This window comes from Somniosus microcephalus, chromosome 15, assembly GCF_052327205.1.
Source record: "Somniosus microcephalus isolate GS21.2 chromosome 15, FLI_Smic_1.0, whole genome shotgun sequence".
NCBI classification, from domain to species: Eukaryota; Metazoa; Chordata; class Chondrichthyes; order Squaliformes; family Somniosidae; genus Somniosus; species Somniosus microcephalus.
This window is the reverse complement of record NC_141001.1, coordinates 6,395,744-6,420,167: the sequence shown is the minus strand read 5'-3', so window position 1 is coordinate 6,420,167 and position 24,424 is coordinate 6,395,744. Positions and strand designations below refer to the sequence as shown.

At 46.8% G+C, this 24,424-nt stretch overlaps 1 protein-coding gene across 1 annotated transcript in view; it reads right to left on the bottom strand.

The window, feature by feature from the left end:
- The window catches only part of slc39a13 (solute carrier family 39 member 13), a 74,421-nt gene that overhangs the window by 25,832 nt on the left and 24,165 nt on the right, over positions 1 to 24,424 (bottom strand). Inside the window, exons 3-6 of the mRNA XM_086007474.1 lie at positions 22,761 to 22,874; positions 19,495 to 19,619; positions 5,296 to 5,493; positions 5,102 to 5,191 (exon numbers count right to left, since the gene is read on the bottom strand). Of these exons, the coding sequence (XP_085863600.1) occupies positions 5,102 to 5,191; positions 5,296 to 5,493; positions 19,495 to 19,619; positions 22,761 to 22,874 (527 nt within the window). The remainder of the gene's footprint in view (positions 1 to 5,101; positions 5,192 to 5,295; positions 5,494 to 19,494; positions 19,620 to 22,760; positions 22,875 to 24,424) is intronic.

Sequence of the window (24,424 nt, the reverse complement as noted above, 5' to 3'; positions counted from 1 at the left end):
CCAAAGGGAAATGGCGATAGGAACAAAATGAAATGTTACAGATGTGGACACACAGACCACATGGGCAGAGATCCGAAATGCCCAGTACGCAGACAAACGTGTCGTAAGTGCAAGGGAAAGGATCATTTCTCCAAAGTATGCCGCACAAAGGGTACAAAGAAACACAGTGTGAACAATGTAGAGGAACAAAATAACTGCATTTGCTGTTACTGGAAATAACGTGACAGAGAGACTTACCTTTTGTGTGGGGGGAGTAAACCTGAGAATGTTAATTGATTCGGGTGCAACTAATAATGTGATAGATGAGAATACATGGGAAGGATTAAAGTCAGAACACATTAAGTGTCAGTCACATGTCCCTAAGACAGAGAGAAAGTTATTCTCTTATGCTTCTAGCCGACCACTGTCAGTTAAAGGTGCATTCACATGTGGGATTACAATAGGTAAGAGAACTGAGCAGGCGGAGTTCATTGTGGTTAAAGGCCATGGAGAACCGTTGCTAGGAAGGGAGACAGCCATGAAACTGGGAGTTTTAAAAACAGGCGCAGATGTCTCAGCTGTGGTAGACAGCTACTAAAACAGCGGTATCCAAAGGTGTTCCAAGGAGTAGGAAGGCTGAACACAAAACAGATCAGTTTGTATATCGACCCACAAGTGAAGCCTGTGGCCCAGGCACTCAGGCGTATACCATTCAACTTAAGGGGGGGCAGTAGAAGCCAAAATAAAACAATTGAGGGACATGGACATTATCGAACCTGTAACTGGTCCCACCCCATGGGTAAATCCTGTGGTTATTGTACCAAAAGCGGATAAGGATGTAAGGTTATGCCTAGACATGAGACGAGCAAACCAGGCAATAGTGAGGGAACGATATCCAATCCCCACCGTTGATCAGATACTCCAAGGTATGAACAGCTCGGCGGTGTTTAGTAAGCTAGACCTGAAATGGGGTTATCACCAGCTAGAACTGACCCGAGTCACGATAAATCACAACGTTTGCAGTATGTAACGGAATATACAGGTACAAGAGGCTGATATTCGGTGTATCTTCAGCTAGTGAGCAATATCAGCACGAGATAGCTAATGCCTTAGCTGGAATAGAGGGTGTTGAAAACATCTCAGACGACATTATCGTGCATGCACACGACCAGGAAATGCATGACAGACGCCTGCACGCTGTCATGAACAGACTAATGGAAAGTGGACTGACACTAAACTCAGAGAAGTGTCAATTCAACATGGACTGATTGATTTTCATGGGAATCCTGTTGTCTGAAAAGGGCATCGGACCAACAGCAGAGAGAGTGCGAGCGGTGGCAGTAGCTCGGGAACCAGAGAATGCTACAGAGGTGAGGAGTTTCTTGGGACTCGTTGGGTACAGTAGCAGATTCATCCTGCAGTTTGCAACGCTATCATAGCCACTGCAACGCCTGATGAGAAAAGACACACCATTTAAATTTGGATCACAACAGAGAGTCAGTCAGTCATTCAGTGCACTCAAGGAAGAGTTGGCCAGAGCCGGCACTTTAGCATATTTTGATAAGGACGCACCAACCAAGGTGATAGCAGATGCCAGTCCTGTAGGTTTAGGCGCAGTACTAGTTCAGGACCAACAGGGACAAGAGGTGCCAATATGCTATGTAAGTTGTAGTTTAACAGACTGTGAGAGGAAATACTCTCAAACAGAGAGGCCTTAGCTCTTGTATGGGCTTGTGAGAGGCTGCATCCATATGTGTATGGCCAAAAATTTAACTTGGTAACTGACCATAAGCCATTACAAGTGATATACGGCCCACACTCTAAACCCGTATAGAGAGATGGGTACTTAGATTACAGCTGTACGATTTCAAGGTGATACACATTCCAGGCAAGCAAAACATTGCAGACCCACTGTCACAATTGCTGGGGGAGACAGCAAAACAGGAGAGACATTCTTACGGCTCAGATGAATATGTGAGATTTGTAGCTGTGAGTGCGACACCAAAAGCACTCACTACTAGAGAGGTGGAGGAAGCCTCTGCTACCGACCCAGAGCTGATTGAGGTACGGAAGGCAATCACAAACGGACATTTTGAGAACTGTAAAGCTTATGCAGCAATTGCAAACGAGCGGTGCGTAGTGGGGTACCTAGTTCTTCGGGGAACACGCATCGTGCTACCCACAGTGTTACACGCACAAGCCTTGGTGTTAGCACATGAAGGACACTTGGGAATAGTTGGAACAAAGCAACATCTCAGAACCAAGGTTTGGTGGCCTGGCATGGACAAGGCAGCTGAAAAACACTGTAAAGCGTGCCACGGCTGTCAGATAGTAGCCAGACCCGACCCACCTGAACCGCTGAGACCAACACCATTACCGGAGGGCCCCTAGCAGGATGTAGCTATAGATTTACTGGGACCCTTGCCATCCAACCACTCCATTCTTGTGGTAGTCGATTATTATAGTCACTACTATGAATACGACATCATGACCTCCACAACAACAGAGAAGGTTATTGATAGTTTAGAGTCAATCTTCAGCCGTCATGGTTTGCCAATCACCTGCAAATCTGATAATGGTCCCCAATTCAGATCTGAATTATTCAAAGAATACTGTGAAAACAACGGGATCAAACACCTGAAAACAACAGCGAAAATGAGCTCAGGCTAACGGAGAAGTCGAGCGCCAGAATGCATCGCTGATGAAGAGAATCAGAATTGCTCAGTCAGAAGGACTAGATTGGAAACATGAACTTAGAAAATATGTGACTGTGTACAGGAGCATTGACCATGCCACAACAGGAAAGAGCCCGGCAGAGCTGCTCTTTAAATGGAAAATGAGAGGAAAGCTGCCAGACATCACAGTCGCGCACAGACATGGAAGTACGTGACCGGGACACAGAACAAAAAGGCAAGTCCAAACTGTATGCAGATGAACAGCAGAGAACACAATACTCAGAGGTGGAAGTTGGCGACACGGTGCTGGTACGGCAGGACAAAGTGGACAAGTTCACCACTCCTTTTAATGCCACACCACACAAAGTTTTGAGTAAAGCAGGGAGTCAAGTAGTAGCAGAATCTCCAGACGAGCACGCTACTCGAGAAACACTACGTTTGTGAAGAAATACAGAACCAATGGACCAAATGAGACATTCCATGAGCAGGAGGAAACACAAGGGACTGAGGACAGTATATTAGACCCTGACACACATACCACTGTGACACAGGCAATACCCACTGACACCAACATGTCAGACATACCCAATACAGCCAGACCTCAAAGGGTTAAAAGAAAACCTCAAAGACTGTCTGATTATGTCACAACATAAACTGTGCGAGAACTGCATGGGTGATGTTAACTGTTTAAATGTGGGAATTATTTAGTTGTGTGGTAAGACACAAGTTTGTAAAAAGTTTATAAATCAAATAAGTTATGCAGTGTTATTGTAAGCAACTGTTTGTAAACTGCAAGTTTGTTTCCAAGGAAAAGGGGGATGTCGTGGATTGATTGCGAGTTTAACACCAGTCAATACGGTAACGTAATGTGCATTGCATTATGGGAATTACCCAGGAAAGCTGCAGTCGGCCATTTTACCAATAAAGATCACAGTTAGAAGCCTGTCTGCCTGACTCTGATTTAATTCGACGTATCTACATGCTTGATTGAACGTATTAAAGCATAGATACAACAGTCCCTGCCACCATTGTCAAAAATATCAACCACCAGAATGTAAAAAACACTTTGATGAAACCAGTTACATTCCTAAAACAAGCACACATACAGCAGGACCTGGGATAGCTCTGCCCTCGGAAATTAAAGTGGCACAGGCCAGTCTATGTACAGTTTTCACCAGGGCCATTACCAAAGCCACCTGGAGGGGAATGTACAGAAAGACTGGAAAGCAACTTAACAGCCTGTCTGAAGCAAGCACAAATTCCCAGATGACTGCCCTTGGAACAAGCACTTCGACTCTTAGCACAGTGAGGATGGATCATGAATATGAGTCCAGTACAGTGAGGTAGGACTGAGAGACACAACAAGCAGTTTGTCTGCATCTGGGGCTCGGATTTTGAAATGGAGACAGGTGGCAGGCTTGGGTTTCCTTACTGTCCTGGGATAACCCTTTCAAAACAAAACATTATTTCTCTCCCATCCCACAGCAAACCTCCAGTAACCATGACAGCTACACGTTTTGTGGGAACACAGCTGTTACACGTGACCTGAGACAGGCAGGTACTCGGGTAAAACTGGCTGCAAAATCCATCCCGTCACTCTGGGAGCTAGGTTACCCACCAGTGTGAGCTCCACCAAGAGGCAAGGACACAAAGTACAGTGCTGTCAACACCGAAAATTGTGGCAGGGATTACCAACTGACATTACCCATGATGTTTACAGCTTACCAACCAATACACACCAAGCAGTGAGTACGAGACAAAGAGCTGTCTCTCAGTTCTGGGTATCAGTCGGTAAGATTTCAGCTTGTAACTCAATCCCACGTATCTGCTATTCCATATATAAACCCACCCGAACCTCTCGATTAGATTCCAGCCTGTAACTCAATCCCACGTATCTGCTATTCCATATATAAACCCACCCGAACCTCTCGATTAGATTCCAGCCTGTAACTAACTCTGTGGTTCAATGTGCAACTGTGGGACAAAGAAAATGGCAGCTGAGCCACTGAGCTCTCAATGTGCACATGGCTGGAGCTTTCTAGTCAGATCAGATTTACTCTTCAAGATATAGAATGGGATGTCTGCGCGTGCCCATCTGTCCATGCTCGTCCCCATCTATAACCAACATTGCCTCTGAAAAGAATGTGAAATAGTTTTGACTTTTTCCTCCCCTCTGAACGAGAACTTTGAGAGATGAAGTGCAGCCTACATGTTTTTTGATCAGGTCAAATTTACTAATTAACTAAAGAGCAGTGCGCGCTTTGGGCCCATGGACTAGTCAGTCAATTCTTCAAATTATATGGCCACACACCTGGCACAACATTTTTAATTATATCGATTCACTGCCAGAATTGTGACTAGAAGCGAACACACAGGCAGAAACTAGCTGTTTGAGATCTTGCACTGCACCATTCTCTTTGCAAATCATCATCATCTCTTCTACTTACCTTTCTGCTGACAAGGAAGCTGCCAGCTACTGCCAGGCCGTGGGTGAAGTTATCAATACCGTTGGCAATGAGGTTCAGGTAACCGCTAATCTACAAAATAAAAGGACAGGGTCAAATTTCCAAAACAAAAAGAAATAATGTGGCCAAGCAGCATCCAAGAAAGGAACCACAGCAACAAACAGTGGCCCCCTTACCTTTATGGCTTGAACAGGCTGAGTGGATGCCTTGAGCCGCAGAGTGGAGCAACAGCAGTGGCCATTGGTGAGCTGGATACAAGAACCATTGCGAGGAGTGCTGGCAGAGCAAATGAGTTTTCCATTTTGAAGGCGTTTGATCGCCTTATCGACACAGCTACGTCTATTCTGCAATGCCTTCTGGGTCTGAGAAGGTGCCTGGAAGAAGAATGACAAAATTCCTGGTGAAAGGAGCATTGGAGGCTCGTTTGCTGCAGGAAGTGATAACACTTCTTTAAAAGAAAAGACTTGCATTTAGATAGCCTCAGGACGTCACAAAGCACTTTACAACCTATTAAGTACTTTTGAAGTGTAGTCACTGTTGTAATGTAGGAAATGTGGCAGACAATTTGTGCACAGCAAGGTCCCACAAACAGCAATGAGATAATGGACCAGATAATCTGTTTTAGCGGTGTTGGTGGAGGAATAAATGTTGGCCAGGGCACAACATTCTACAACAGCATACTTCAGTTACTAAAGGATGTGACCCAGCCTGCTTTTAGTACCTCGATGGCTTTTCTGCAAAGTACATTTACAATTAAGAGCAGCAGGTCTTACTTCTGCGAAACATTGAAACACAGATCACGATTTATCAACTGTGCACTCATGAGGAGGAAGAATCCGTGCATTAAAGAGATCAGAATCTATCACTGGGTTTGGAGGGGAAGCGTTTCAAATACATCCTCTCTTTTAAAACATATAACTTGTATCTTGAAATTCTAATATTTTACTGAAAAACTGTCTCTTTTGCTCCCTTTTGGGTTTTGAAGGATGACGCTTTAAAGATCTCTGCTGCAATCACAGGACCATCTTGCTGTAATGAAAGGAAGAGGCATCATTACCTGCTCTGCAGCACTTTGACAGCTGCTTGCATTTGGCTCACATCTCAGACCATAAATCCCACAAAATAAACTGTCACCGGCAAGCAGCTCAGCCCAACAGCACACTTTAGGCAGAATGAGTCAGCAGGCAACGAGGTGCACAGAAATGGGGAATTCTTAGAAACATATTCGGAGGAGAGGAGGTAAGCAACCACAGCAAAATATCCCGAGGTGACCCAATTCAGCTACTCGACGAAGCTACCCAACTCAACATACTTCATTTGTGTTGCTAAAAGTATAATTCGGGAATAAAACCACTCAGATCGGGAACGTCCCATCTCCAGTGTGTGCTGAGCTAGCTAATATCAGCGTGATAACTGGCATCAGGACCCATGAATGAAATCAGCCAGGGGTCCCACTCCTGATCATTACCGAGTGGCCTCTGCTGGAAAGTAAGAGTGTGTGTGTATATATACCCGTGTGGGTGATGTGGGAGGACACGTGGGTGAAAGAAGGGTTAAGAAAGGGATGTTGGAACATGGAATGCTTTGCCATAGGGAATAGTCGAGGCATTGTATCTTTTAAAGGAAAATGGTATCAATATTTGAAGCAGAGGAAGATACAGGTCTATGGGCACAAATTAGGGCAGTGGGATTCATTTTGGTTTGGCTCTGGCAAAGCGTTGACACAGCTACAATGGGCCGAATGGCTTCCTTCTGTGCTGTAAACCTCTATAGCTTTGTGGACAAGATCGACAATGTTTCTTGTGGTCAAATAGCCACTTGGATAAGGTACTGTAGATTGCCAGCTCCTGTGGCACTGCATCACAGCAGGGGTCACTGTCTTCAAGAGGAGAGAGAAACACGTACACTTTACTCTTGTCGAGTAGGTAAGGCAAGGAGGCAGCAGCTTTCCAAAACCATTCCCTGCTGAAGTTACTCAACGTGCCCGTGTGCCATGAACTTGGATATGACTGATAATGCTCATGGCAGTTTCACAATATGGGGCCCACATAACATACAGCTCTCAGACGGGCTTAGCTGCCAAGAGCAATTTTACAGAGCAGGTGGGCAGATTTGCTACAATGAACAAGTCCATCATTGGGATTGCCACAATCATCGGGCCAGTGATTTGGTGTAGCAAAAAGATAAAGTGCTGAAAATCACAGTGCAGTGCATGGAAATCTGTATATGAAATAAACTGAAAGCTTTCATTTTAAAACACTGCTTTTATGCAGCTCAAAAGCTGTTCTCAAAGGAATACAATAGTTCTGCTGACAGTTCACCTGAGCCACGTGCAAATTGGCATAGGGACAAATAGATTAGAGGTTTAAATGGGTGGCTCAAAGAGTGGTGTGGGAGGAAGGGGTTTCAGTTCATGGGGCACTGGCACCAGTACTGGGGAAAGAGGGAGCTGTTCCATTGGGACGGGCTCCATTTAAACCGAGCTGGGACCGGTGTCCTGGCGAACCAAATAACTAGGGCAGTAGACAGGACTTTAAACTAATGAAGGGGGGGATTCAGGAAAGAGTAAATTTAAAAGCAGCAAGGGAAATGTCAAGGCTGTAGAGCAGAGTAGAGGTTTGGGTAAAAATAAGCAGAGTGGGTCAGGAAGGGACTGAGTGAGTAACAAAGGTAATAAAGCATCAGTGACTGAGGTGACATCAGGGAAAAATAGAAATAAGTCAAAGCTAACGGCACTATATCTGAATGCGCGAAGCATTCGCAACAAAATAGATGAATTAATAGTGCAGATAGAAATGAACAGGTTTGATCTAACAGCCATAACAGAGACGTGGTTGCAAAGTGACCAAGGTTGGGAACTAAATATTCCAGGATACTTGACTTTTAGAAGAGATAGGCAAAATGGAAAAGGAGGAGGGGTAGCCCTGATAATAAAGGCTGTGATAAAGACAGTAGGGAGAAAGGATCTTAGCTCCGAAAATCAAGAAGTAGAATCAGTTTGGGTGGAGCTAAGAAACAGCAAGGGGCAGAAAACATTGGTGGGAGTTGTTTAAAGGCCCCCAAACAGTAGTTGTAATGTAGGGCAGAGATAAATCAGGAAATTAGAGGGGTATGTAACAAGGGTAAATCAGTGATCATGGGGGACTTTAATCTACATATAGACTGGGCAAACCAAATTTGCAGTAATAGTGTGGAGGACGAATTCATGGAATGTATACAAGATAGTTTTCTAGATCAGTATGTTGAGGAACCAACAAGGGAACAGGCTATTTTAGATCTAGTATTGTGCAATGAGAAAGGGTTAATTAATAACCTTGTAGTAAAGGGCCTTTAGGGAAGTGTGACCATAATATGATAGAATTTTATATTGAGTTTGAAAGTGATTTAGTTAAATCCGAAACTAGGGTCTTAAATCGAAACAAAGTACACTATGTAGGTATGAGGGGCGAGTTGGCTACGGTAGATTGGGAACTACATTAAAAGATATGACAGTAGACAAGCAATGGCTAGCATTTAAAGAATTAATACATAATTTACAACAAATATACATTCCTTTAAGGCAGAAAAACCCCACAGGAAAAGTGGTCCAACCGTGCCTAACAAGAGAAGTTAAAGATAGTATTAGATCAAAGGAAGAGGCTTATAATGTTGCCAAAAATAGTAAACCTGAGGATTGGAAGGATTTTAGAATTCAGCAAAGGTGGACCAAGAAATTAATTTAAAAAAGGGAAAATAGAATGAGAGTAAACTAACGACAGACATAAAAACAGGCTGTAAAAGCTTCTATAGGTATGTAAAAAGGAAAAGATTAGCAGAAGTAAATGTGGGTCCCTTACAGGCTGAAACAGGAGAAATTCTAATGGGGAATAAGGAAATGGCAAGGGAAATTAAACAAATACTTTGTGTCTGCCTTCACGGAAGAAGTCGCAAAAAACTTCCCGGATATAGTGGAGAACCAAGAGTCTAGCGAGAATGAGGAACTGAAAGAAGTTAGTATTCGTAAAAAAAAATAGTACTGGAGAAATTAATGGGACTGGAAGCCGATAAATCCCCTGGACCTGATGGCCTACATCCTAGGGTTTTGAAAGAGGTGGCTGTAGAGATAGTGGATGCATTGGTTGTCAGTTTCCAAAATTTCATAGATTCTGGAACGGTTCCCGTGGATTGGAAGGTAGCAAATGTAACCCCAGTATTTAATAAAGGAGGGAGAGAGAAAATGGGGAACTACAGACCAGTTAGCCTGACATCAGTAGTAGGGAAAATGCTAGAATCTATTATTAAGGATGTGGTAACAGGGCACTTAGAAAAAAATAATAGGATTGGGCAGAGTCAACACGGATTTATGAAAGGGAAATCGTGTTTGACAAATCTGTTGGAGTTTTTTGAGGTTGTAACTAGCAGAATAGATAAGGGAGAACCAGTGGATGTAATGTATTTGGATTTTCAGAAGGCATGCGATAAGGTGCCACACAAGAGGTTATTAAATAAAATTAGGGCTCATGGGATTGGGGGTAATATACTAGCATGGATTGAGGATTGGTTAACGGACAGAAAACAGAGAGTAGGAATAAACGGGTAATTTTCAGGTTGGTAGGCTGTAACTAGTGGGGTACCGCAAGGATCAGTGCTTGGGCCTCAGCTATTCACAATCTACATCAATGATTTGGATGAGGGGACCAAATGTAATATATCTAAGTTTGATGATACAAAGCTGGGTGGGAATGTAAGTTGTGAGGAGGATACAAGGAGGCTTCAAGGGGATATAGACAGGCTAAGTGAGTGGGCAAGAACATGGCAAATGGAATATAATGTGGAGAAATGTGAAGTTATCCACTTTGGTAGGAAAAATAGAAAAGCAGAGTATTTTTAAAATGGTGAGAGATTGGGAAATGTTCGTGTTCAGAGGGACCTGGGTGTCCTTGTACACGAATCACTGAAAGTTAACATACAGGTACAGCAAGCAATTAGGAAAGCAAATGGTATGTTGGCCTTTATTACAAGAGGATTTGAGTATAAGAGTAAAGACATCTTACTGCAATTATATAGGGCCCTGGTGAGACCACACCTGGAGTATTGTGTACAGTTTTGGTCTCCTTACCTAAGGAAGGATATACTTGCCATAGAGGGAGTGCAGCGAAGGTTCACCAGACTGGTCCCTGTAAAGGGGGGATTGTCCTATGAGGAGAGATTGAGTAGACTAGGCCTATATTCTCTAGAGTTTAGAAGAATGAGGGGTAATCCCATTGAAACATACAAAATTCTTACAGGGCTCGACAGGGTAGATGCAGGGAGGATGTTTCCCCTGGCTGGGGAGTCTAGAACCAGGGGTCACAGTCTCAGAATAAGGGGTCGGCCATTTAGGACTGAGATGAGCAGAAATTTCTTCACTCAGAGGGTGGTGAATCTTTGGAATTCTCTACCCCAGAGGGCTGTGGAGGCTCAGGCATTGAGTATATTCAAGACAGAGATCGATAGATTTTTGAATATTAAGGGAATCAAGGCATATGGGGATAGTGCAGGAAAGTGGAGATGAGGTAGATCATCAGCCATGATCTTATTGAATGGTGGAGCAGGCTCGAAGGGCCAAATGGCCTAATCCTGTTCCTAATTCTTATGTTCAGCCACGAGGTAAAGACAATGAAATTTGGCAGGTTTACCTTTTATTAACCAGCCTTTCAACACAAGCCAAGAATCAGGATCAGCTCGAGCAGGAACTGAGTGCTGACATCAAAGGCACATAGAACATGGCAGGGTGAGCTCAGAGAGGTACATTGGGACTGGTTACAGGGTTGCATAATGAGCAGCAGAGTGAGCACAAATGAAGCTGTTTTCGGAAGGCAGAAATCACTCATCACAACAATGACACAGTCTAGTGCTGCATTTAACAGTAGTCTTTGATGAATTGGAAAAACATAACTGTTATCAGTAGTGAACGTTGTTAATTATAGAACAGTGTTTCTAACAACACTGATACAGGAAACTTTGTGATATCCGGCACTGACGGGACCGGCGTGTTGCCGATCTATCAAAACTGCCGGACATACAAAGTTAATGTTGTAGCATATGGAGGTTTTCATCTCTGTATCTGACAACAAACACTGTTGCTTAGCAACAGCTTCTAAAGAGTCGGCTGCAGCTGCAAGCGTCTGTAGCTGAAGCTGTTGCTATAGCTACAGACCTTGCAGTGGCTGACTGGGGAAAAAAAAAGAACGAGATCTAAAAAAAACTTACAGAAAACGGCTCCTGATTTTTGCCGTTAGATCGAGTATTCCGGACATACAACCTCCGGATAAACCAAAGTTTCCTGTATATGAAGGAGTGTTCCTTTAAGAGCCAGTACTTTGTCAGGCTTAATTAATCTGACGTCAGAAAGTAATTAGAAGAATGATTACTGAGATAGGGTTGATTCTTGAATCAAAGTAAAAATACCACATCGCACAAAAAAAATACATCGCACAATTCTACCAGACCATTGCAGAAGGGTTCTGGCCATCACATCTGTGTAAATGTTCATGTAGAACCTTTCACTGTGGCTCAGCAGAATATGCACTCATCATACACAAAGAAATCACATTCAGTGAATGAGTCTCCCACGCAGAGCAAATAGCAGCAAGTTGGGCAGATCTCTGCATTTAATGCTAAACACGCAGACACCCGACATTACTTTAAATATTCATTCACGGGATGTGGGTGTCACTGGCAAGGCCAGCATTTATTGCCCATCCCTAATTGCCCTGGAGAAGGTGGTGGTGAGCCGCCTTCTTGAACCGCTGCAGTTCGCATGGTGAAGGTGCTCCCACAGTGCTGCTTGGGTGTTTGACCCAGCAACGGTGAAATTTCCAAGTCAGGATGGTATGTGGCTTGGAGGGGAACTTGGAGGTGATGGTATTCCCATGTGCCTGCTGCCTTTGTCCTTCCAGGTGGTTGAGGTTGTGGGTTTGGGAGATGCTGTTGAAGACACACACATATGACAGTTTATACACCCAGTTACAGCATGCACCCACAAAACCCTACTCTAATGGCTCCCTGATTGCCTGGTGGGCAATGGGACCATCCATTGCAATACTAAGACACACAGACTAGGGGCCTGTAGGGGCTGCTACTGCTAGCCTCATTGGCGCTCCCACTCCTGACCACTCCTGGAAACGTGTGGATATCAAGCAAGGACAGGATTGGACTTGGCTGTCAAATGGTCTACCAATATTCACTGTCCAGAGCTGCCATTTGGACAGGGGTAGTGGAGGATCATCACTGCCCATGTAACCATAACCCAGCATGAATCGCTGCCTTCAGCAATGAAGGGCCACAAGAAAAAAATAGGAGGGTACGTTAGAGATCAAGGGGGAAAAATTCGGTTGCTTTGCGCCTCCCGTTAGTACCCAGGCGCGGCGCCGCCAACACCTCCCACGAAATTCAGCAGGAGGTTAGTGGCGGCGGTAACCAGTAGCGCCCCGCATCTCAGCGCCCTGGCAGCGATCTTCGGTATTGCCCCGACTTACCGCCGGACGCTATTTTTGTTGCTGGCCGCCTGCCAGCACCTGCCCCCCTTGCCGTCCCCGGCCTCCACAGCAGCACCCCCGCAGAGTGCCGGCTGCACTCCTTGAGTGCCGGGTTCTTTTGCCGGCACTCCGATCCCTGGTGGCCCAGGGTCGTGCTGCGCTCGGCCCCTCCCAGTTAAGAAGGGGAGGCAGGCCTGCAGTACCGTGGCACGTCGCGCCGCGATATTCCCTCACAGCGCCGCAAGAGTGAGGTGGGGCGCTCCCGGTAGTGCCCCGCCTCCCTCGAGGCGCTACCGATGAATTTTGGCCGCTGGGGTGCTAATTTTTTCAGGGCGCTAAAAGTAGCCCCCCGGCGAAGTTAGCGCCCCAAAGGGGGCGCAACTCAATTTTCCTCCCTAAATCCATGAAAAAGTGATGTATGGTGCAATGCAATGTGAAGGCAGTGCACAAGCACCTGTGTGGTATATCGGTGTAATCAAAGCGCAGGTTGACTCTGGGCAGCTTATAGAAACTACTTACCCCGCCAAGTATGACGCTGTTAGAAGCTGCACAAAGTTACATACATTGTACATCAGTAAGGAACCCCTCTTCACAACCACCACCCAAAGGAGCCAAGCAGCTGGACAAAGGCTGAGGGAGCATTTTCTGCGTGCCTGAATGTCTCACACGAAGCCATGTAACAGCAGGGCCCACAAAACTGCACTGTGCCCAGGAGAAAACACAGAACCATGAACTTCTGGCAGTGAAGCCTATGGCGAGACAATGCTGTGACCTTTCCTGGGTTGTTGTGCACTTACCTGTCCCACCAGTTATTAGATACCTACTGGGCAAGAACCATTTGGTGTTCATATTCAACAACGTCATCAACAGGTGAGTCTGCATTACCATACTCCAGGTTACAGTCACAGGTTGACACTTGGATGAGACTGGTAAATTACTCTGTCTTGCTGTGGGTCTCACTCAGCTCCTGCTCGAAGCTCCTTCACCTTTCTGGACAATTTCTCTGAGCTGTGTCCATCTCCCTCCCTTCCTTCATGAGTTGGTTCGCTCTCTCTTTCTTGCTCTGAGGGTTCTTTCTCCCACCCCACATCCACCCTTTGGGTTTCTCTCAGGACAGCCCGTCAGTATCTGTGTCTCTCGCTCGCTCCCAGGGCTGGGTGTCTGTTTCTCTCCATCCCTCGCTGGGCTGCTCTCCGAGCTCCCTTGCGCGTGCATGCTCCCTCCGCGCTGCTCTCCGAACTCTCTCTTGCCCAGTGCTGCATGCCCCTTTCCGCCCTCTCTCTCTGTGCTGCTCTTGGGACACTCTCCCTCTCATGCTGCGCTGCTCTCCGGGCTTTCCTCTCCCTCTTGCATTATGCAGCTCTTGGGGATCATTCCCTCTTATTGGTCTGTTCTCGGATCTTTCTTGCTCCATCGTCCTCTCTCTCTCTTCCCTCCCCCTGTGGAATTTTCTCAGAGCTCTGCTCTCACTCCCACTTGGTTGCCCTCAGTGTTTGCTCTTTACATCCCTCGCTGGGCTGCTCTCAGGTTTCCCCCATCCCAGCACTCCCACTCAGCCGAGCTCCCAGGGCTATCTGCTCTTCTCCAAGCTACCTCCTGTATTTTCTGCATCACTAACCCACACAAACTGCCTCCTGTAATTTCTGCATCATCCCAAATGGAAGAGTCCATATGTGCTGTGGAAGGGGATTAAATGGATGGGGTACAGTCCATGGTAGGGTAGAGTGTAGATGTGCTGTGGAAGGGGATTAAATGGATGGGGTACAGTCCACGGTAGGGTAGAGTGTACATGGGCTGTGGAAGGGGATTAAATGGATGGGGTACAGTCCATGGTAGGGTAGAGTGTAGATGTGCTGTGGAAGGGGATTAAATGGATCGGTACAGTCCATGGTAGGGTAGAGTGTAGATGGGCTGTGGAAGGGGATTAAATGGATTGGTACAGTCCATGGTAGGGTAGAGTGTAGATGTGCTGTGGAAGGGGATTAAATGGATGGGGTACAGTCCATGGTAGGGTAGAGTGTAGATGGGCTGTGGAAGGGGATTAAATGGATCGGTACAGTCCATGGTGGGGTAGAGTGTAGATGGGCTGTGGAAGGGGATTAAATGGATGGGGTACAGTCCATGGTAGGGTAGAGTGTAGATGGGCTGTGGAAGGGGATTAAATGGATGGGGTACAGTCCATGGTGGGGTAGAGTGTAGATGTGCTGTGGAAGGGGATTAAATGGATCGGTACAGTCCATGGTGGGGTAGAGTGTAGATGGGCTGTGGAAGGGGATTAAATGGATGGGGTACAGTCCATGGTAGGGTAGAGTGTAGATGTGCTGTGGAAGGGGATTAAATGGATCGGTACAGTCCATGGTAGGGTAGAGTGTAGATGGGCTGTGGAAGGGGATTAAATGGATCGGTACAGTCCATGGTAGGGTAGAGTGTACATGTGCTGTGGAAGGGGATTAAATGGATGGGGTACAGTCCATGGTAGGGTAGAGTGTAGATGGGCTGTGGAAGGGGATTAAATGGATGGGGTACAGTCCACGGTAGGGTAGAGTGTAGATGGGCTGTGGAAGGGGATTAAATGGATCGGTACAGTCCATGGTGGGGTAGAGTGTAGGTGGGCTGTGGAAGGGGATTAAATGGATGGGGTACAGTCCATGGTAGGGTAGAGTGTAGGTGGGCTGTGGAAGGGGATTAAATGGATGGGGTACAGTCCATGGTGGGGTAGAGTGTAGGTGGGCTGTGGAAGGGGATTAAATGGATGGGGTACAGTCCATGGTAGGGTAGAGTGTAGGTGGGCTGTGGAAGGGGATTAAATGGATCGGTACAGTCCATGGTAGGGTAGAGTGTAGATGGGCTGTGGAAGGGGATTAAATGGATGGGGTACAGTCCATGGTAGGGTAGAGTGTAGATGGGCTGTGGAAGGGGATTAAATGGATGGGGTACAGTCCATGGTAGGGTAGAGTGTAGATGGGCTGTGGAAGGGGATTAAATGGATGGGGTACAGTCCATGGTAGGGTAGAGTGTAGATGTGCTGTGGAAGGGGATTAAATGGATGGGGTACAGTCCATGGTAGGGTAGAGTGTAGATGGGCTGTGGAAGGGGATTAAATGGATGGGGTACAGTCCATGGTAGGGTAGAGTGTAGATGGGCTGTGGAAGGGGATTAAATGGATGGGGTTTAAATGGATGGGGTACAGTCCATGGTAGGGTAGAGTGTAGATGTGCTGTGGAAGGGGATTAAATGGATGGGGTACAGTCCATGGTAGGGTAGAGTGTAGATGGGCTGTGGAAGGGGATTAAATGGATGGGGTACAGTCCATGGTAGGGTAGAGTGTAGATGGGCTGTGGAAGGGGATTAAATGGATGGGGTACAGTCCATGGTAGGGTAGAGTGTAGATGGGCTGTGGAAGGGGATTAAATGGATCGGTACAGTCCATGGTAGGGTAGAGTGTAGATGGGCTGTGGAAGGGGATTAAATGGATGGGGTACAGTCCATGGTAGGGTAGAGTGTACATGGGCTGTGGAAGGGGATTAAATGGATCGGTACAGTCCATGGTAGGGTAGAGTGTAGATGGGCTGTGGAAGGGGATTAAATGGATCGGTACAGTCCATGGTAGGGTAGAGTGTAGATGGGCTGTGGAAGGGGATTAAATGGATGGGGTACAGTCCATGGTAGGGTAGAGTGTACATGGGCTGTGGAAGGGGATTAAATGGATCGGTACAGTCCATGGTAGGGTAGAGTGTACATGGGCTGTGGAAGGGGATTAAATGGATGGGGTACAGTCCATGGTAGGGTAGAGTGTAGATGGGCTGTGGAAGGGGATTAAATGGATGGGGTACAGTCCATGGTAGGGTAGAGTGTAGATGGGCTGTGGAAGGGGATTAAATGGATCGGTACAGTCCATGGTAGGGTAGAGTGTAGGTGGGCTGTGGAAGGGGATTAAATGGATGGGGTACAGTCCATGGTAGGGTAGAGTGTAGATGGGCTGTGGAAGGGGATTAAATGGATGGGGTACAGTCCATGGTGGGGTAGAGTGTAGATGGGCTGTGGAAGGGGATTAAATGGATGGGGTACAGTCCATGGTAGGGTAGAGTGTAGATGGGCTGTGGAAGGGGATTAAATGGATGGGGTACAGTCCATGGTAGGGTAGAGTGTACATGGGCTGTGGAAGGGGATTAAATGGATCGGTACAGTCCATGGTAGGGTAGAGTGTAGATGGGCTGTGGAAGGGGATTAAATGGATCGGTACAGTCCATGGTTGGGTAGAGTGTAGATGGGCTGTGGAAGGGGATTAAATGGATGGGGTACAGTCCATGGTAGGGTAGAGTGTACATGGGCTGTGGAAGGGGATTAAATGGATCGGTACAGTCCATGGTAGGGTAGAGTGTAGATGGGCTGTGGAAGGGGATTAAATGGATGGGGTACAGTCCATGGTAGGGTAGAGTGTAGATGGGCTGTGGAAGGGGATTAAATGGATCGGTACAGTCCATGGTAGGGTAGAGTGTAGATGGGCTGTGGAAGGGGATTAAATGGATGGGGTACAGTCCATGGTAGGGTAGAGTGTACATGGGCTGTGGAAGGGGATTAAATGGATCGGTACAGTCCATGGTAGGGTAGAGTGTAGATGGGCTGTGGAAGGGGATTAAATGGATGGGGTACAGTCCATGGTAGGGTAGAGTGTAGATGGGCTGTGGAAGGGGATTAAATGGATGGGGTACAGTCCACGGTAGGGTAGAGTGTAGATGGGCTGTGGAAGGGGATTAAATGGATGGGGTACAGTCCATGGTAGGGTAGAGTGTAGATGGGCTGTGGAAGGGGATTAAATGGATGGGGTACAGTCCATGGTAGGGTAGAGTGTAGATGGGCTGTGGAAGGGGATTAAATGGATGGGGTACAGTCCATGGTAGGGTAGAGTGTAGATGGGCTGTGGAAGGGGATTAAATGGATGGGGTACAGTCCATGGTAGGGTAGAGTGTAGATGGGCTGTGGAAGGGGATTAAATGGATGGGGTACAGTCCATGGTAGGGTAGAGTGTAGATGGGCTGTGGAAGGGGATTAAATGGATGGGGTACAGTCCATGGTAGGGTAGAGTGTAGATGGGCTGTGGAAGGGGATTAAATGGATCGGTACAGTCCATGGTAGGGTAGAGTGTAGATGGGCTGTGGAAGGGGATTAAATGGATCGGTACAGTCCATGGTAGGGTAGAGTGTAGATGGGCTGTGGAAGGGGATTAAATGGATCGGTACAGTCCATGGTAGGGTAGAGTGTAGATGGGCTGTGGAAGGGGATTAAATGGATCGGTACAGTCCATGGTAGGGTAGAGTGTACATGGGCTGTGGAAGGGGATTAAATGGATGGGGTACAGTCCATGGTAGGGTAGAGTGTAGATGGGCTGTGGAAGGGGATTAAATGGATCGGTACAGTCCATGGTAGGGTAGAGTGTACATGGGCTGTGGAAGGGGATTAAATGGATCGGTACAGTCCATGGTAGGGTAGAGTGTACATGGGCTGTGGAAGGGGATTAAATGGATCGGTACAGTCCATGGTAGGGTAGAGTGTACATGGGCTGTGGAAGGGGATTAAATGGATCGGTACAGTCCATGGTAGGGTAGAGTGTAGGTGGGCTGTGGAAGGGGATTAAATGGATCGGTACAGTCCATGGTAGGGTAGAGTGTACATGGGCTGTGGAAGGGGATTAAATGGATGGGGTACAGTCCATGGTAGGGTAGAGTGTAGATGGGCTGTGGAAGGGGATTAAATGGATCGGTACAGTCCATGGTAGGGTAGAGTGTACATGGGCTGTGGAAGGGGATTAAATGGATCGGTACAGTCCATGGTAGGGTAGAGTGTAGATGGGCTGTGGAAGGGGATTAAAGGGATCGGTACAGTCCATGGTGGGGTAGAGTGTAGATGGGCTGTGGAAGGGGATTAAATGGATCGGTACAGTCCATGGTAGGGTAGAGTGTAGGTGGGCTGTGGAAGGGGATTAAATGGATCGGTACAGTCCATGGTAGGGTAGAGTGTAGATGGGCTGTGGAAGGGGATTAAATGGATCGGTACAGTCCATGGTAGGGTAGAGTGTAGGTGGGCTGTGGAAGGGGATTAAATGGATCGGTACAGTCCATGGTAGGGTAGAGTGTAGGTGGGCTGTGGAAGGGGATTAAATGGATGGGGTACAGTCCATGGTAGGGTAGAGTGTAGATGGGCTGTGGAAGGGGATTAAATGGATCGGTACAGTCCATGGTAGGGTAGAGTGTAGATGGGCTGTGGAAGGGGATTAAATGGATCGGTACAGTCCATGGTAGGGTAGAGTGTAGATGGGCTGTGGAAGGGGATTAAATGGATCGGTACAGTCCATGGTAGGGTAGAGTGTAGATGGGCTGTGGAAGGGGATTAAATGGATGGGGTACAGTCCATGGTAGGGTAGAGTGTAGATGGGCTGTGGAAGGGGATTAAATGGATGGGGTACAGTCCATGGTAGGGTAGAGTGTACATGGGCTGTGGAAGGGGATTAAATGGATCGGTACAGTCCATGGTAGGGTAGAGTGTACATGGGCTGTGGAAGGGGATTAAATGGATCGGTACAGTCCATGGTAGGGTAGAGTGTACATGGGCTGTGGAAGGGGATTAAATGGATCGGTACAGTCCATGGTAGGGTAGAGTGTACATGGGCTGTGGAAGGGGATTAAATGGATGGGGTACAGTCCACGGTAGGGTAGAGTGTAGATGGGCTGTGGAAGGGGATTAAATGGATCGGTACAGTCCATGGTAGGGTAGAGTGTAGATGGGCTGTGGAAGGAACTGGTTTGGTGGGCCAAATTTCTTGTTTCGTGCTTTATGTTAAATGGTTATTTTGTACCTCATAGTACTGGAGCAACTTACTTTGAGATACTCTGTATCTTCCTCATTTTTATCCGGGAATACTTTCTCCAAAACGAAGAATGCAAGCAATCCGACAATTACCCACAAACCCAACTTCCTCTGTTGTTCGCGACTGTGGCCTCCGTCTGCACAAACAGAAAGTGGTCAGAGGAGAATAGAAGTGGAAGACCAAAAAACTCAGCCAAGTGAGAATCTGCTGACAAACATAGATTGCAAGTTTAGAGTAACGTTGTCAGGTGTATTTCTACTTCCTCGGGTTTATGGGTTTGAATACACAGTGAACAGCCGGATGCCAGACCTGGCTCGACCACCTCAAACTTTTTTTACATATATTAATTCTCAGGATGTGGGCATCACTGGCAAGGCTGGCATTGATTGCTCATCCCTAGTTGCCCCATAGAAGGTGAAGGGCATTCTTCTTAGTAGCAGTTTGATAAAATTGAGTGGCTTGCTAGGCCACATGGCAATAACTTGAGGGCAGTTAAGAGGTAACCACGTTGGTGTGGGACTGGAGTCACATATAGGTCAGACCGGGTAAGGGCGGCAGGTTTCCTTCCCTAAAAAGGACATTAGTGAACCAGTTGGGTTTAAGACAATCCAACAACTTCAAGGTCACTTTTACTCCCTTTCCATATCCAAATCCTCAGACTTCTCGGATCATAGAATCTTAAAGCACAGGAGGAGGACATTCTGCCCATCACGCCTGGACTGGCTCTTTGAAAGAGCTATTCAATTACAGGTAGACTACCCTTTATCCGAACTTCCGAAAACCGAAACCCTCTAAAAACCGAAGGTTTTTTCGGTCAGCGTAAGTCGTGCGCACGACATGACCAGAGTGGCGCACGACTTACGCTGAGCAGAGGGTCAGCGTAAGTCGTGCGCATGACACCCCGCCGACCCCGACCCCCGCCGACTTACGCTGAGCAGAGGGTCAGCGTAAGTCGTGCGCACGACCCCCCCGCGGAACCACCTGACTCTCTTCCAAAGGCTCGAAAGCAACGAGAGCTCTGAGCCCGCGGCGGTGCCGGCCCCTGTTCCGACTGAGCACGACGACCTGTTGGTGGAAATGCGGAACTTCATTGCATTCCAGGCTAGCAGCGACGGACAAGCCACGACTGCGGACACCCCCGCGGACCCCCCCGCAGACCCCTGCCGATCCACCTTCTGAAATCCGAAATTTTCCGAAAACTGAAACACGGCTGGTCCTGAGGTTTTCGGATAAAGGACAGTCTACCTGTAGTCCCTCTCCCTGCTCTTCCCCCATAGCACTGCTAATTTTCCTTTTCAAGTATTTATCAATCCCCTTTTGAAAGTTACTATTGAATCTGCTTCCACCACCCTATCAGGCAGTGCATTCCAGATCATAACTCGCTGCATTAAAAAAAAAATCTCCTCCTCTCTTTTGCCAATGATCTTCAATCTGTGTCCTCTGGTTACCAACCCTCCTGCCAGTGGAAACAGTTTCTCCCTATCTACTTTATCAAACCCTTCATAATTTTGAGTACCTCTATTAAATCTGCTTTTAATCTTCTCTGCCCTAAGAGGAACAACCCCAGCTTATCCAGTCTCTTCACTTAACTGAAGTCCCTCATCCCTGGTACCATTCGAGTAAATCTCCTCTACACCCTCTCCAAGGCCTTGACATCCTTCCTAAAGTGTGGTGCCCAGAACTGAACACAATCCTCCAGCTGAGGCCTAACCAGTGACTTGTATAGGTTTAGCATCACTTCCTTGCTTTTGAACTCTATGCCTCTATTTATAAACCCCAGGATCCCATGTGTTATTTTAAGATCCTTCTCAACTTGTCCTGCCACCTTCATAGATTTGTGTATGTGATTCCCCAGGTCTCTGTTCCTGCACCCCCTTTAACATTGGACCATTTAATTGATATTGCCTCTCCTCATTCTTCCTTCCAAAATGCATCACACTTCTCTGCATTAAATTTCATGCCATGTGTCTGCCCATTTCACCAGCCTGTCTATGTCCTCCTAAAGTCTGCTACTATCCTCAATGTTTCCAAGATTAGTGTCAGCTCCAAACTGAAATTTTGCTTCCTGTACCAAAGTCCAGGTCACTAATATATATCAAAAAGAGCTGCGGCCCCAATACCGACCCCTTGGGACCATCACTGCATACTTCCCTCCAGTCTGATAAACCGTTCACCGCTACGCTCTGCTTTCTGTCTGTCTCTTAGCCAATTCGTGTCCGCGCTGCCACTGCCCCTTTAATCCTATGCACCGCTTCACCAACCATTTCCTCTGGATTTCCTCCATTTGGACACGAAATGGATTAACTCATGAACTTCAAATCCAAAATCAAGCTGCCTATCTATCCATTCCTCTTCCCTGTTTCTTTGTCCCCAACCCGCCCCTCCATAATCCAAAATTTCTCCAATATTTCCCCCCTAGTTCTCAACTTTTCCACAAAGCTCACTATCTGCTCTCTCAATACCCCAACCCCACATCCCAGCTCCTGGCTATCCAACTTCCTCTCTTCAGCTCCAGGTTAACTGACATCATGAAACTGTCTGTCTTTTGGAATTGGCCCCATTGCCATCAAAACTGCCTCAACTCTTCCCTCCAGAGACCTTCCCATTTCTACGCTTCCCTTTCCCCCCCAAAGACCTTCAGCACATTATTGTCTAGCAACCACTTTTCCATCTGAGACCCATGTACCATGCCTACATGGCCAAGGCAGCACTGGTCAAAGTCTCAAATTACATGACCGTAGCCTGTTTGCTTCTCATCAATTTCCCTGCTGCCTTCAACACTGTCGATTCTGCAATCCACCTCTGTGGCACTGCTCTCTCCTAGTTATACTTATGTTTTAAAAGACATTTACATTTCTTCCAAAAGTTTATCACGGTCATCTTACTGTACCTCGGGGCTCTGTCCACAGTCCTCATTTTTAGCATTTACATGCTACCCTTTAGCGATATCGGGAAGCACAGGGTCATATTCCATATATACACTGACAACATCCAGCTCCACTTCCTCCACTGATCCCCAGGCTGTTGCTATGCTCTCCAACTGCCTGAGCGATATTAAGACCTAACTGCGTCAAGATTTCTGCCAGCTTACTGACTGCAAAACCAAAGCCACCTACTTTGTCTCCTGAGCACCTTTGCAGTGGTGGTCTCGACTCCATCAATCTCCCCCGCCACCATTTTAGGCTGCCCGCTTCTTTCCTCTGCCCTGTAACATCTTTGAGGGATGCTATAGAATTTAAGTTCTCAGTTGTGCAGCCCATCTCAGTCTATTCCTTACCTGGATTACTGTTGCAGGTGTAGGCCCATGCCTCAGGCAACAGGTGCAGAAAGACATCCCCGAGCAGCCCACCAATGGCAAAACTCAACAACTGTTTCAAACGTTGGGACCCATCTACAACAGCAGAAAAAGAAAAACACAGAAGTCAAGCTCGACAAACACGAATAGCCAAGGCCAACCACGGGTTCACTGAAATGTTTGTATGGTATGTTGGTCAGGTGTCTGAATGTCAACTGACCTATTATTAGTAACTCACTGAGGTGTGACAGTAATGATCAGCTGACAGCAGAAAGGTCCATCAATGAGCTAATCTGATGATATTCAATCCAGCTGTATTGTACCATCAATAAAAGTAACAGACACTGAATCCTGTGCCACTACTACCAGCAAATCCTTATGGATTAGAATTGAGCGCTGTCTGGAGAGTTTCCATTTTCATTGCTCGATCAAGGTTCGAAATAGTTTTCAACAGCAAGACTCCGCCCGCTCCAAGCTCATTTCTCACCTTGTCGAGTTCATCAATCTCCAGCCTCTGCCATTGTTCCTTTGAGAGCAGTGTACGATGATTCTCCTTCCAGAACTTTACCTCTATTCAGTACCTTTCTCTATTTCAGTACCTTTCCAGAATAGTATGGCTGAAATCGGGAGCTCAATGTGTAAAATATCACAAGCACAAAGCTACATTTGTCATTCTGTGGCACACCTTGCTCGGGCTTCGACTCGCCGATCTCCTCCTCCCCACCAAACATCACCCCCCCACCCTGCAAAGGCACAAGCTGTTAACTGTATCTGAGAAACCTCACATGGGCCTCCCGTTTATATATGATTGCCTTTGCCTACTACACACTCCTCTTCTACCCCCTAGAGGTCAATCAGGCAAGCAGGCTCAACATTTTACAGCCACAGGGTTTGGTTTTGTGCGTCACTGAAAGCATTCTGGGAAGTCAACTATTACTATTTCTACAATACTTCCCAGCCACCCAATAACAAGCTGCTTAATTCTCCAGACCAATGCCAGTTTGGGGAGGAGGGAGGGTCTTCAGCTCACAGCCAGTGTAGACCCCTTCCCAGTAACATTATATTACTGAGAGTGGCTATTTTATAAAGGGAGTTAAATGGAGCCCACCTTCATAGTGACTGGCTTGGTTCATGCAGCTGCTAAAAGTATGTTCCTGGTGAATGAATGATTCTTTACCTGCCAGGAGATCCCCCAGGCCCTCACTTAATGCTGCCATTTTACCCCTCCCCATCCAACAATGGGCCTGAATCCAAAACTTAACCACATTTTCTATTGCAAAGCACTGCAGCCTCACAGGCAGATCTTAAAATGAAGGTATCGCCAAACACAGTAACGGGAGTAGGCCATTCATTCCCTTGAGCCTATATCCATCATTCAATTAGATCATGGCTGTTCTGTACCTCAACTACATATCTCTTGATACCCTTAACTAACAAAAATAGATCAGTCTTAATCTTGAAAGCTCCAACTGTCCCAGCATCCAGAGCCTTTTTGGGGTGTGTGGGGGGGGGGGGGGCGCGGAGGGAGGAGGAACGAGTTCCATATTTCCACTACACTTGCTGTGAAAAAGTACTTCCTAAATGGCCTCCCTCTAATGTTAAGATTACGCTCCCTTGTTCTGGATTCCCCACCAGAGGAAACTGTT